The 13,432-nt window shown below is 38.1% G+C and overlaps 2 protein-coding genes across 2 annotated transcripts in view; one reads left to right on the top strand and one right to left on the bottom strand.

Moving 5' to 3' along the window:
• Positions 1-129, bottom strand: part of cript (cysteine-rich PDZ-binding protein) — a 3,710-nt gene extending 3,581 nt beyond the window's left edge. The window contains exon 1 of the mRNA XM_028567878.1: positions 1-129. This exon is cut by the window's left edge and continues 33 nt beyond it. The gene's annotated coding sequence lies outside the window, so the exon portion shown is untranslated.
• Positions 130-960: 831 nt separating this feature from the next.
• On the top strand, positions 961-6,417 carry pigf (phosphatidylinositol glycan anchor biosynthesis, class F). Its single transcript, XM_028568280.1, has 6 exons — positions 961-998; positions 1,117-1,362; positions 2,969-3,060; positions 3,392-3,508; positions 3,637-3,745; positions 5,487-6,417. Exons 2-6 carry the CDS (start codon positions 1,135-1,137, stop codon positions 5,598-5,600), a joined length of 660 nt encoding a protein of 219 aa, XP_028424081.1. The 5' UTR covers positions 961-998; positions 1,117-1,134; the 3' UTR covers positions 5,601-6,417.
• Positions 6,418-13,432: the final 7,015 nt, after the last annotated feature.

The raw sequence follows: 13,432 nt of genomic DNA, 5'->3' as shown, positions 1-13,432 counted from the left end.
TTTAAACCGATACTTTTCCACGGTTGGTCAAAATAAAATAAAAATGTTAGCTAAATCTTAGCTTGCTCGGTTACTGTTTGTAAACTTCCGGTCATTTCTTCCACTTTCTCGTATTTGCAACAGATTGATTGGTCAAAGATGTGACAATCTCAAATTCCATTGGGTGATACTCCCGTCCGTCACAGAATATCCCAGGAAATCTCCACTGACCTTCTGTGATTGGTTATAGGGTGGGCTTTAAAGTTTTTCTACAAAATAATACTTCCTGTTTGCTCATAATTTTCCTTAAAATTAAAAGTCCGCTAAAGGTGGCATTTGCCCTTGTACGGGTCAATATAATAGACTGTAGAGGTCACTATGGTCAAATACTAAGTAGCCTAGGCTACATGGTATTTAAGAGTATTTAAAAGGCAAATCAGACATGTCAATCAATGGTAAAACCCAACTAACACTGTGCAACAATCTATTATAAATTCTACAAGTAATTGCATGGTTTACCTGTATACATTTGATAATGTAGATATATTCTGATTCTGATTAAGGGAAACGGAATAAAAAATAAATATACCAGAAATATCATACATGGAGCATTGAACAGGCAAAACGAATGGCAAAGTGTTGAAATAAATGTGTAATAAATTAAGGGAGGTTTTATTTTACAGTTTTTCACTGGATGCCATTAATAATGCCATTGCAATTAGGTCAGATCTTTAAAAAAATATTTATTTTTGTTCCATAGCAATATGCTACATTATAACTTCCTAAAAAGACTAGACACTGCACATTGGCTTTTATGAATACCCATGGACTTTACAAACAATAAAGCGTATGTGCGTACCTTATACATTGAGATGGTGTAAGATATAATTGAAACAAAGTAAAATATTATTCTTTTGTTCTGTTTTATTTAATGAGCTGTTTGCATTTTGCAAAGGATACCTTTGGACCTTTATTGTGAAGTCCAAGCGGAAGTCTTTGTCACTCCATGTTTACGGAAGGCAGGTCCAGGGCAAAATTCACCCAATGGATTTAACCTACTCTGTACATCCGTTGCTAAATTAACATTTGGAATTATTTTATTTCAGTTGTGTCTATTGTTTTATTCTCCCATTGCAGATAGTTACATTCTTCGTAATGTGGGACCATGAAATCAGAGCCATGGCGTCCACTCACGCCATCATCGCCGCCTCGGTGTTCATGGCGACCGTCATACCTGCGGCACTAGTCCCGGGCTTCTCGGTGTACGGCACTCACCTGCTGTGGCTCTACTCGGTGTCCGGTGCGGTCACCGCGGTCAGTGTCGCCGTCTTCTGGCTGCTTGGAATCACACCCCCTACCAAGAAGCACACAGTTGGATTCAAGGTGCTGACTTCCTTTATGTCTTTATTTTAATACTGTAAGTAATAGTCCTGCATCGTACGCAAGTAAAAGTACAGAAGCAACGTTACAGATAAATGTAGCCTACTTAAAGTATGAAAAGAAAAGGTACTGACTGCAGTAGGCCTAACTGCAAGGCTATTAACATATATTACATTACTAATACTGTGGTGCATTCATGTTTGGCTACGTATAATTTTCAGGTTGTTGCTGGTTGAGGTTTAGCTATTTTTTTATTACTTTTGTACAGTTGGTTCCATCCCAACCTATAGGGGTCAGGCCCTCTCTATACAAGGTCACAAGCATAAACTGTATAAAACACAAGGCCAGAGCAAGGCAAGTTTATTTGCACCAACGCAATTCAGAGTACTTTACATAGAACATAAGAAATACAAGGCAATATAAAAAGACACATTTAAACAGGATTTAAAAGGTTATAATACAAGATAAAATAATAATAACAATAATTACAGTGCAGTGTATGATATGAATATTGATGATGAGGATGATGATTTGGCCATTTTCTCTCCCAGCAGTGCTGGTTTTCAGCTGCTACTGAATATATGCACTGAATATGGAGTGAAATATGATGTGTTGTATAATGGTAAAAAGAGTGCAGTATTGATATGTAGGACAAAAGCGGACAAAAACATTTGTTTTCCAGACTTATCTATCAGGACAAGTGATGAGTGTCTGTAATAAAATCTAATATCTAATAAAAATAATATCTCAAATAAATATCTGGGTCACTACATTACAGATCAGTTATCTGATGATGAGGATATACTCAGGCAGCGTCGCATATTATATGCCCAAGCTAACATGTTGGTAAGAAAATTCCACATGTGCACGGATGACGTCAAAATGAGTCCGTTTAAAACTTATTGTACTCCTCTGTATACTTCTCCCTTATGGACTAAGTTCAAAAAGGCAAGCATGCAGAAGCTTAAGGTTGATTATAATGACTGTATGAGGATACTGCTCAACAAACCCAGGTGCTCTAGTGCAAGTGACCTGTTCTGTAATGCAGGGGTCAGCACCTTCCAGGCATTGTTGAGGAGTCTCAACAAATTCATTTGTCGCCTGAATGTCTCCCAAAATAGCATTGTTATGCTATTAGTAAATCCTAGGTTTAGTGCCATACGATACCAATCATCACTATGGAAACACTGGTATAAGTGTCTTTTATAGAAATGTTGTATTGTTGTTTCTTCTGGCTTTTATTTCTTTGTATCTGTTTTTAAGGTATGTTGTATGTCATGTCTGTGTCTTTTGAATGGACCTTGAGTCTGGAATAAAAGTTGATGATGATGATGATGAATATTAGACCCAATTTTAATTAAATAAAAGTTAGCAAACAGAAAAGTCTAAAGCCCTGGTTTAAAATAACTTGGACTGCTGAAGCTTAATGAACCTGCATGTACAGCTACAAAGTTCGTGGGGAACTTTTCAAGCCCAAGAAACATTCATACCTGGGTATCTAAGGCTCTACCTTGCACCCTTTAACTTTAAGTTTTGTGAACTTATATTTTTTATTTTTTTTTTGCATGATTTATTTACCTTAACTTTCTTCACCCGTTTCTTTCTGCAGCTGTCTAGGTTGTTTCGCTCATGTCTGTACTTCTTCCTGTCGTGCCTGTTCTTCCACACTGTGGTCGTTCTCTATGGAGCTCCACTGATTGAGTGAGTTACTGCTGATGTTCATGTGTTGTATGTATACTAAAGAGATGTAAAACACATTTGAAAAAAAACAGAGGGCAGTAAAGGCGGACTAGTTATTTTCTTTTGATTTGCAGAAAGTAAGTTAATTACCAGGATAGGAATTTGAGCAACTTGAAATATATCACCCATTACTGACTGGTTAAATAACAAGTGAATAAATGCAGCATATACAAAGTATCTGCACATGGTGATATTATTTTTCTGACATTCTACATATTTACATATTTTAATTTTGTCACTGTATGTTTTATTGATTGCATTAAGTTTTATACCCTACAATTCATTATTCCAGATCCGCCTTAGAGACATTCTCCCTCGCTGTGCTGTTGACCTCTCTAACCACACTGAGGTGTCTCTGTGTCCTCGGCCCCAATGTCCAGGCCTGGATACGAGTGTTCAGCCGGCATGGGTGAGCTTACAGTCTGCCTTTCTTTTTTCACTGCTCCCTGTCCTTCTGTCATGTGTTTCATATGCTTACTTTGTGTCTCTAAATTGAATATACTAACAGATGTTGCTTTGCTCTGTCTCCGTCTCCAGAGCTATGTCTGTGTGGGACACCTGTCTACAGATTACAGTGGCCTGCACAGTGGTAGGAGCCTGGGTTGGAGCCTTTCCTATACCACTGGACTGGGACAGGCCATGGCAGGTCAGCACACCGTTAAAATCCTCTCATAAACAAAATGTATACGTGGAAACTTTATCCTAATATTGGGCCTCGTGCAAGAACAATTTGAATATTCTTATTGTGAACCTCTTTTACCTTTTTTCTGTGATGAATGCCACCTGTGGAGGAGGAGGTGCACGTTTGTGAGATTTTATCATTACCATAATTGATGCCCCTAAAACTGTCAAATAAGGCTGCCTGCTCCGCTCAGTTTTTGGGAAAGTTTCATTCACAAAAATGCTACCAGAAATAAAAAGAAGACTTTCACAGACAAAAAGTGGAATTAGTGGTATTAGAGGACCCGAAACAACTAGAAAATGTAAACCGTACAGCTGTAAATGCTATACTGTGACATAAATAAACTGGGAATGATTTAAAAACTTTCTTAAGCAAACAAGAATATTATAGTCTAGACAACATTACACTGTGCCCATTAAAATCATAAAATCTGAAGATCCTTTCAGTAAATTGGCAAGCCATTACGATGATGAGCAGAATCTTATTTTTTGCATTCACTTTGTGTTATATTTTATTTTAGTTGATTTTGATATTTAAACTTCAATTTCATTCAGATTAAGGCATTATGATTTCAGTCGGCACCCCTACCATGAGTCAGAAGATAAATCTGGGTCACGAGATACTTATGGCGTTTTTCTATTACATGGTACCTGCTCGCCTTGACTCCACTCGTCTTTTTTTGGTTTTCCATTATGAAAAAAGTCCCTGGTACCTGCCAACAGGTACTATTTTTAGTATCACCTCCGTTGAGGTTCCAAGCCAGCTGAGGTGATACCAAAAGGTGACGTGAAAACCTGCAGACTACTGATTGGTCGGAGAGAATCGTCACTAATCACTGCGTCATCATTGCTAGCGACAGATGGGGGTGTCCTGAACAAACCCACCATAAGTCTCACTTTGCCAGACCTTCTTCCACACACACACACACACACACACACACACACACACACACAAGTACCGGTAAAAGCCACGGTTTGGCTGAAAAATAGACTCAGGAAGGAACTTTCTTTTGGTGGAACATGTGTACGTTCAAGAATCAGTGTTTAATTGAACTGGACATAACCCTTAGACAGTGCAAACTGTGCAAGAAGATAAAGCTTGTAAGGGTTCACAAGTCATATATGTTGAGAACTACTGATTTATAAAACGACAGTAAATGTACAAAAAAAATGTAAGCTAGTTTCTAATATCGAATTTTTCCAGTGATATATATGAGATATATATATATATTTCTGTCATTTCATTGCCAATCATCTTGTTTGACGTCCTTTGGCATGCAGCACAGTTCCTTCACAGTTTCCTCTGTTAACAAGAAGCCAGTCGTTTCCATTCAACACTGAACAGTATTTAATACAACCTCCATAAGTCTGAAATTATTTTTCTAAACAGTAACCATTAAAGCCTTCTCTTTATTTAATTAATTTGACAATGACAAAAAGCAAAAAGATTAAAACTATAATTGCAAAGGGCGTTCTCTGCTTAATGACTGTAGGGAAATGCAAACTAGAAGAAGACAGTGGTAATTGAAGCATAACTCTAAATGACAACGCTGTAGTACTGTTGTTTTTTTTTTCTTTTAGTTCCTTTTTATTAACAGAACATTACAAATATAGACAGTGTAGGGGAAAATGATTAACTTATCTAATAGTTCAGCTCCTTGATCTATCAGTCCAACGATCAGACTCACTTGTCTTGCTTCTTGTAGGTTTGGCCTGTTTCCTGCAGTCTGGGCGCTATGATCGGCTTCCTGACCGGGCTTGTTGCAGCTCCTGCGTGGATCCACTATCATCGCAAACACCTCACATACAAGTGCAAATGATGGACAGACACATTTCTGTGTTTTTGTGTTTGTGGCCACGAGGGTATTTCTAGTATTCCTGCTGTATTCCTTTAACTTTGTACTGAATATTTATTGGGAACATTCACTCAGTTTGCTGCCTGTAGGAAAGATGATTTTCTAATAACACAAGATTGTATGAGCAACATAAATTTTGTATGCATGAAGGCTGAATGTTCCTGAGCATTTTGACATGAATAAAGCATTACTTCTTTTTGATTAAAAGTTGGAAGTTTATTACAGAAATATAGCTGCAGTACCGGAGGCTACGCTTTCAGGACCGCATTTTCAGGATCGCAATTCTAGGACCCTAACTAGAGGGCGGGTCTTACCAAGAAAGCGAGTGGGATTCATAATAACTAATGCAACAGGACCGCATTTCCACCAAAAATGGAAAAAGAGCACATCAAGCCATGTGTGAGTAACATTACTGATTTGTAAATAAGGTTATTTTTTATTTGTTTAAACTGTGGAAACAGTTGGTGTCTTGAATAGGACAGAAAGGTACAGTGTGAGTAAGTTAACTAACGTTAATAGTCTTAAAGTTCCTAATGTTACAATCATTGTTAGCTTATGATAGCTTTCTAACTGTTAGCCTAAAGTATTTGTTTAATGAAACTGTAACATTTGAGCTATATTTGGTGAGCCCAACTAGGTGTATTATATTACTTAACTGAATGACTATAATAATTCATTATAGCCAGCACATTAAACTAGGGTTGGTCTTCACTGTTTTCAGTGTGCATGAATTGTTTAATGTTCATTGTTATACCTGGGACACTTTAGCATCACAGGTTTTTTTTACACAATTCCCTGAAATCTTCATCAACTGTTTACTAATATTAGTTAATATCTTAATTTAGAAGTAGTAATGAATGCATCTTTTTTAAAGTGACTATATATACCTTTTGAATGTTTCTGAAACTGTGTAATTTTTCATCTGATGATCATAAATGACCTGTAACAGCAAACGAGATAAACAGTGAAAAGAACGCTATTTTTATATAGTTTTTATCAGTGCCTTTGCCCTGTCCGATTTTTCCTGCGAAGTCAGAATGATTTACGGCAGGTAGACACTGCTACAGAGCACACATTCTGAAGGGTCACAGATTTCGGTGTAACACCGGAAAAGCCTGTGTTATTGTATACAGCCAGGTAAAAGGTAGCAGGAGATTTATTTATATAGGTATAATTGTATTATATTTTTAGAAGTTATCTGCTGTAGTTATGGCTGATACTGGAGCAGGGCCATCACAGAAAAGAAGAAAATTTAACAAAGAACAACTAAGCTAAAAGGGAAAGTGAAAGAAAACGGGCGAAATCCAAGTCACACTCGGTCGGGCTTTCAACAGATGAAGATAAGTACGGGATTGGAAATGATTCAAACACGTCCCTGAATTGGCTATGTAATATGTCTATTTCATTCATAAAATAACTTTTCAATGCTAGATGTGGTTGTACATCAGTAGCCAACATTAAATTGCGTCCCCCTTCCATTTAGACGTTTTATTCCTTTTAGTCCGTGTTTGTTTGGCCTTTCTTTTCCCTTGTCCCCCTGTAACGTTACTTGTGTAAAGTGTCCTTGGGTTTCGTGAAATGTGCTATATAAATCTAAGTTATTATTACGTTGGTAGCTACAACAATCTCTTAATGCTACAGCTCGTGACACAGTGACAGTGATACCCGGTTTTGCTCACGAGACATCCAAAGTAGGCCAAGTTACCATATGCAACACTTGAAATGCAACGATGCATCTGTAACTTATTATCTTATTGTAAATGAATAATTTTCTGTCCGAGCAAAATATTCATCGCGACTATATGACCTTCCGGTAATGCTAACTCAGTAATTTACAGTGGGCAATACAGCACCGTAAAGAAAAGACCTTTACGACAGCAGGTTTGGTAAAAACACTACCGCTTTTGTCCAAAGTGGCCGCTAGAATCAACACAAACTGAAAGTTTCATATAGCCACTTTAAATGGCATGACAATTTCACTTTATGAGGTTTTTCAACATTAATATGAGTTCTCCTAGTCTGCCTATGGTCCCCCAGTGGCTATAAATGGCGTTAGGTGTAAACCGAGCACTGGGTATCCTGCTCTGCCTTTGAGAAATTGAAAGCTCAGATGGGCCAATCTGGAATCTTCTCCTTATGAGGTCATAAGGAGCAAGGTTACCTCCCCTTTCTCTGCTTTGCCCGCCCAGAGAATTTGGCCCACCCATGAGAAGGAGAGAGACATCATGGCTTGCAAATGAGCAAAGCATGGCAGTTGGTCAAGGCCACACCCCCACCCTCCACCGTGCCCCCCTCTCTCCTCCTCAATAGCATTTAAAGCTACAGACACAGACATGGCACATCTTAAGGAAAGCTTATTGTGGGACTGGCTCTAGTGGCTGTAATTCTGCACAAAGACTTCAGATACAGTATTAGCATGTCATAGGACCTTTAAGTGTTACTTATATTTTCTATAAACCAAGCAGTAATTATGTAGGAATTCTGCAGACGATTGGAAAAACAAATGAGAAAAGAAGGAAGACCACTTAATTAAAAGGTAGTGTTTTACCAACTTCACAATGTGGGTTTCAATATTGAAGGGTCAGGAAAAGTCAAATGTTAATGCAATGTAATTTCTATTGTTTTCTTGCATCTCTCTCATCTCTCGCAGGAATCATTGAGACTGTTGAAAGTGTTTGATTATATGAAGAACAGAAATGGCAGACACAAATTATTTGATTTGATTTTGTTATGAAAACTGTCATTCTCGTGGTTGTCTGTAAATCATGTGGAAATGCCAAAATTAAAAACTTTTTGACTTATTTTCTTGCTTTTTTTTCTTTGTTGGGGGCTGGTTTGTGAAATTAGTTTAATATATTTTCAATTAAAATAGATTTTTAAAAGTACATCTTTATTTTACTTGTTAATGAGCTAAGTATGCTAATTACACAGATTGCCCAACATGCAACTCTTAACAATTGGAAGACAAGTAGTATCTGGGTGGGAAAATCTTTTTAAACTTAATATTTGGACAGAAAGTAGCTTTGTGGTGGAAGGAACCTTGTAAACGTTTGTGGTCATCGAATTCGGTAGAGTGTGTATTGAAAAACTAGGGTCCTAGAAATGCGGTCCTGAAAAAAGCTAGGGTCCTGCGGTCCTGAAAAAGCAGCCTCCGGTAATAAAGGAACAGTACTGGGCTTAACAACAGTGAGTTGAATAATTTAATCTAAAAATGCTTGAACCTGTAGGTGGTGCTGTTGCATCACTGTGTGTGTGTGTGTGTGTGTGTGTGTGTGTGTGTGTGTGTGTGTGTGTGCGTGCGTGCGTGCGTTTTATGTGAAGGCGCAGAGAGTTTAAATGAAAAGAAGAAATCAAGTCTCACACTCATTTGCAAAGTAATCAGTATAATGTTTGAGTGGTCATTTAATGAAAGAGTCGTGAGGGAAAGTTAGAAAGTTAAAGACAAAGTAGAAACTCACTGCAATACTTCCATCCTGCCACACACACACACACACACACACACACACACACACACACACACACACACACACACACACACACACACACACACAGCCTTTCTGCACCTGCAAGCTGACTACTGATGAATACTGTTTCTTTTAAACAACCATTAATCTTGCTCCGACTCTATTTCAACACACTCCTCCCTCTCCACTCTCAATCTCATCTCCCCTTTTTACATCCTCAGGCAACCATATTGATTCACTTTCATTTTAGGGACATTTATTTTCCTCCTTTCATGCCGCCCACATCTCTTGTTCTCCATCACAGCCTAGTAACTGCAATGAATTTTCTGCATTGCGCTGTCAAATTGTAAAGTAAAAGGGGGGATGTTGTTTGCAGACAGTCTAGACATTTATGATACAATTCAACTTACGTAATTACGTGCAAGAAAAATAATTCAGTCTTTGCAGTGGGGAATGGGATTAGTGGACACATTCAGCACAGAGCCAGGGGCACAGCTGTCCGTTTGAACCCTTACATAAGGGAGTTGCCAGGGAAAGACTGCGGAAAAAATAGCCTAAAGAAAAAAAGAGGAAAGAGAGAAAAATGCATTTTCAAAAACCATACAAGAACAGAGAATTTCAAAGCCTTTTAAGTAGCCTAGATGCACTTATGTCACCAATCAGCACACCTTTTTCATGGCTCAATCTCTCCATCCATCTCTGATGAATTCTATCTGACCTCATGCTGTTACCTCCATTACCCTTGTTCTTTGTGTTTTTTTTCTTTTTTCCACCTCCTGATATGTTATTACCCATGCCGAGCAAATGAAGTGGTGTGTATAGCCCTTGGAGAACAAAGGGTGTGATAAACCAATTCCACCTTCAACCTCCTTGTAGTGTGGAAAGCCGAGATGATTCATACTGTATGTGTCACCAAACTGGACATGTAGTGGAGTTTCTCGTTTTTTTGTCCCTTTTTCATTAATCTTTTATTGGGAAAAAAAAAAAAAAAAAAAATAGAAATGAATATACCCAGGCGGGGTTCAAAACACCACCACCCGACAACAAAAACAACTAAACAGTGTCTTTGGGTTAGGGTTAGTAATTGTAGTGTGTATGAATATGTAAAATATAAACATACAAATACAATAAATAGATAAAAAGTGAGAAATTAAATTCAGGAAATAAGAAAATGTAATACAATTAAAAATAAAGATGAGAAATTAGTCAGGTTAAAGGAAATAAAAAAATTCCATTCATAAAAAACATTATCAGAACTGCCTTTCACTGAGAATTGATCTTTTCTAAATTAACATAAGACATAAATCTAAGCCACAGGGAAAGAGGAGCTGGAGCCTTAGGAGATTTCTATAGAAGTAAAATACAATGTCTTGCCAAAAGAGGTACAAGCTAATATGTCACCGTGCCCAAATATTGCTATAAAGGGGCACATTTTAATATTGATTTCCACAACTTTTGTCAAGATTATAAAATAATCACACCAAAATGTATGCAGTCTGGGCCCTACTTTGATCTGAACCTTCATTCCAACTTAGAGGGGCATCAACAGTGGCAGTGACTGGGTCAACAGTAGGGGCCTTGAAATTCTAAAGGAAGGAAGTCATTTCTGCCATGTTGGATGAAGATTCAGATTGATATAGTTAATAATAAAATGTCATAATAATTTCATGCTAGTTGCTGGGTCAGAAATAAGCATGCCAGTGGAATTTGTTTTTTGTTGAGGAATCAATGGAGAGGTAGCCTGTCGTTTCAGTTGAAGGGCTATACCTTGATGTTTTCTTATAAGTGTACTCGATGTACTTTAACAACAGAAATCTGGAATGGCTTTGTTCATGTGATAGAGACAAAGAGATGCCATTTGCTCTCTCTCTCTCTCACACACACACACACACACACACACACACACACACACACACACACACACACACACACACACACACACACACACACACACACACAAACACACACACACAACAGCTACTGCTTCACAAAATACTTTCCTCATTCATTCTCAGATAACTTTATTCAGTCTTTGTTCTCAGGCTGTGTTATTGTGGCAGGGCATTGTGAGGAGAGGTAATTTGTCACTCCCCGCCCCTCCTCTCTCCCCAGCCTTTCCTGCAAGGCGGCTGTTGCAGAGCTGTTATGTTTTAGCAGAGGAGATGCATATTCTGAATTAAGATGCATCCTCTGCACTCTGTGGTCAAAATGAAACCTGGCTTGGTCACTATATTTTAAAGGGTAGCATTCAGTCAAATGACAAAAAGATGCAAAAGATTGCTCAGGCTGCTGAGAGCACAGGGCATTAACACCCAGCTCTGCATCATTTTTAGCTATCATCTTGATTTTACAGCCTACATATTAAATGTAAAGTCCAGTCTCACAGCTCTGATTAACTCTGTTTTCAGAAATGATTAATTATTAAATTCAGAAATATAACATTACATCACCAATTCAGTAAACAAATGTGTATTTTCAAACACACATCTTCCAAAATTTTCCATTCTGACCCCACTCGAACACAATAAGAATAGTAAACCAAAATACAAAGTGGCTTTCCTAGAAATAAAAAAATAATACAATACTAAGAGAAAGGACAAAATCCAAGCTCACATTTAGAAATCAATTTATATGGTGTGCCTCCATCTCATCCTTACGCATTCATGTACCTTTTGAAAGAACATTTTTTCCATCTTTTTGCACCTCTTTCATGCCGTTCTTTAATCTCGGCCTCTCTCATTTTGATGAGGATTGAGGCACTCCAGTCCCTGAGTCTCCTTTTATGTCCAATCATCACTGCTGTCTGGGCCCAGTAAAACCTTACAGACTCCTAAAGTTGTAATAAAGTTGTGGACAGAATACAAAATGCAGAATTTTTCCCAGTACAACAGTGACTTTTCATCCAGAATTGCTGTATTATGTGGCATATCCACTGTGCATGCACCAGGGCACCCTGATATCCCCCACACAATTTATTGTTTTCTATTTTAAATTTTTATATGTAATAATTATGCCTAAAGCCAGTGTGTATATAACTTAACCATAAGCTTCACCAATTTTCTCCAAGATTGTGTCATTTTTTCGACAATGAAACATGCCATCAGAATAATTTGAAAGCTGGAATGATTTTACACATATATTACAAGAAGGGATTAGAGTGGGGAGGTAAAACAGGATAGATGAGTGCCTCGTATTGCAAGACGTTATCGTTTTTTAGTGTACTACTCATCTGAAGAGATACTGCTGAGTAGAATGTGAGTAGGGATTACATTTTCAATTTTCTCTCGATAAATCACACCCATCCTCCACATAAGAACCTTCTCTTCACACTCTCATCCTCCCCCTCCTTACACCCCACTGGCTTCCTGTGTTTTGTCTCTCCTCTTACCCCCAGTTACACTAACTTCATTAACACAGAGTGCTGTGTTATTGAGTGGAAAACATGTATGCAGAGCTCTCAGGTTTCTCCTGACAGGTCTAAGAATCCTACTGAGGAACATTCAAGTAGGGTGACATGACACAAGAGGAATGGGGAAGACAGAGGGGTGGAGTTAAGGGGATTCCTTGATGAAAAGCAGACATGTTACATCAGTGGTTCCCAATCTGAGGGTCCTGATTCTCCAAGGGGTCACAAAATAAATCTTAAGAGTAATGAATCCTACTGACTTTAGTGATCCTCTCTCCAGCGCACTTTGGAGGAGGATCTGGCTTATCGAGACTAGTGATCCTCTGACGTTTCCTCTAGTGCCATCAGCAGATTGACATTTATGGCTTTGAGTGAAATGTCTCGACAACTATTGGATGGACTGCAATAAGATTAGGTTTGGTACAGACAGTCGTGTTCCCCACAGCATGAATTATAAACATTTTGGTGATCCTCTACCTTTTTATCTAGCTCCATCATCAGGCCAAAATGATAATTTGTGAAATACTACTGCTCTGTGTCCAACACCTACAAAACTAATGGCAGTCCCATCAACCTCAGCTTTATGTTAAGCAATAAGCAATAAGCAAATGTTAGCATGCTAACACGCTAAACTAATATGACGGTGAACAGGAAATGTGAAATACGAGATACCTGCACCTCTTCTGGCCTCCAACAACTATAGAAATGAAACCATCTCAGAGGGGAATGTCATTCTTTTGTATGCTTTCAATTCATGGAGACATGCAAGCTGTGACACAAGGGTCACCAGTAAAGATTGATTCAGTAAAAGAATCAAAAGCCAAACAGGGTTGGGAAGCACTGTGTTAGACGGTTATACAGACTTTTGGTTTCACTTAGTCTTGTCTAATGCCAGCTATACAGCTGAACAAACATAACGACTATTT

This window comes from Perca flavescens, chromosome 21, assembly GCF_004354835.1.
Source record: "Perca flavescens isolate YP-PL-M2 chromosome 21, PFLA_1.0, whole genome shotgun sequence".
Lineage (NCBI taxonomy): Eukaryota > Metazoa > Chordata > Actinopteri > Perciformes > Percidae > Perca > Perca flavescens.
Note: the sequence above shows the minus strand (reverse complement) of the source record. Positions and strands in the feature narration are given on the sequence as shown.

Bases quoted from the DNA above. Each gene is read 5' to 3' on its own strand.
- pigf (XM_028568280.1), top strand. From the start codon at position 1,135: ATGTGGGACCATGAAATCAGAGCCATGGCGTCCACTCACGCCATCATC. The intron at 1,363-2,968 runs GTGCTGACTTCC...TTCTTTCTGCAG, and splicing joins AGCACACAGTTGGATTCAAG to CTGTCTAGGTTGTTTCGCTC. The intron at 3,061-3,391 runs GTGAGTTACTGC...TCATTATTCCAG, and splicing joins TATGGAGCTCCACTGATTGA to ATCCGCCTTAGAGACATTCT.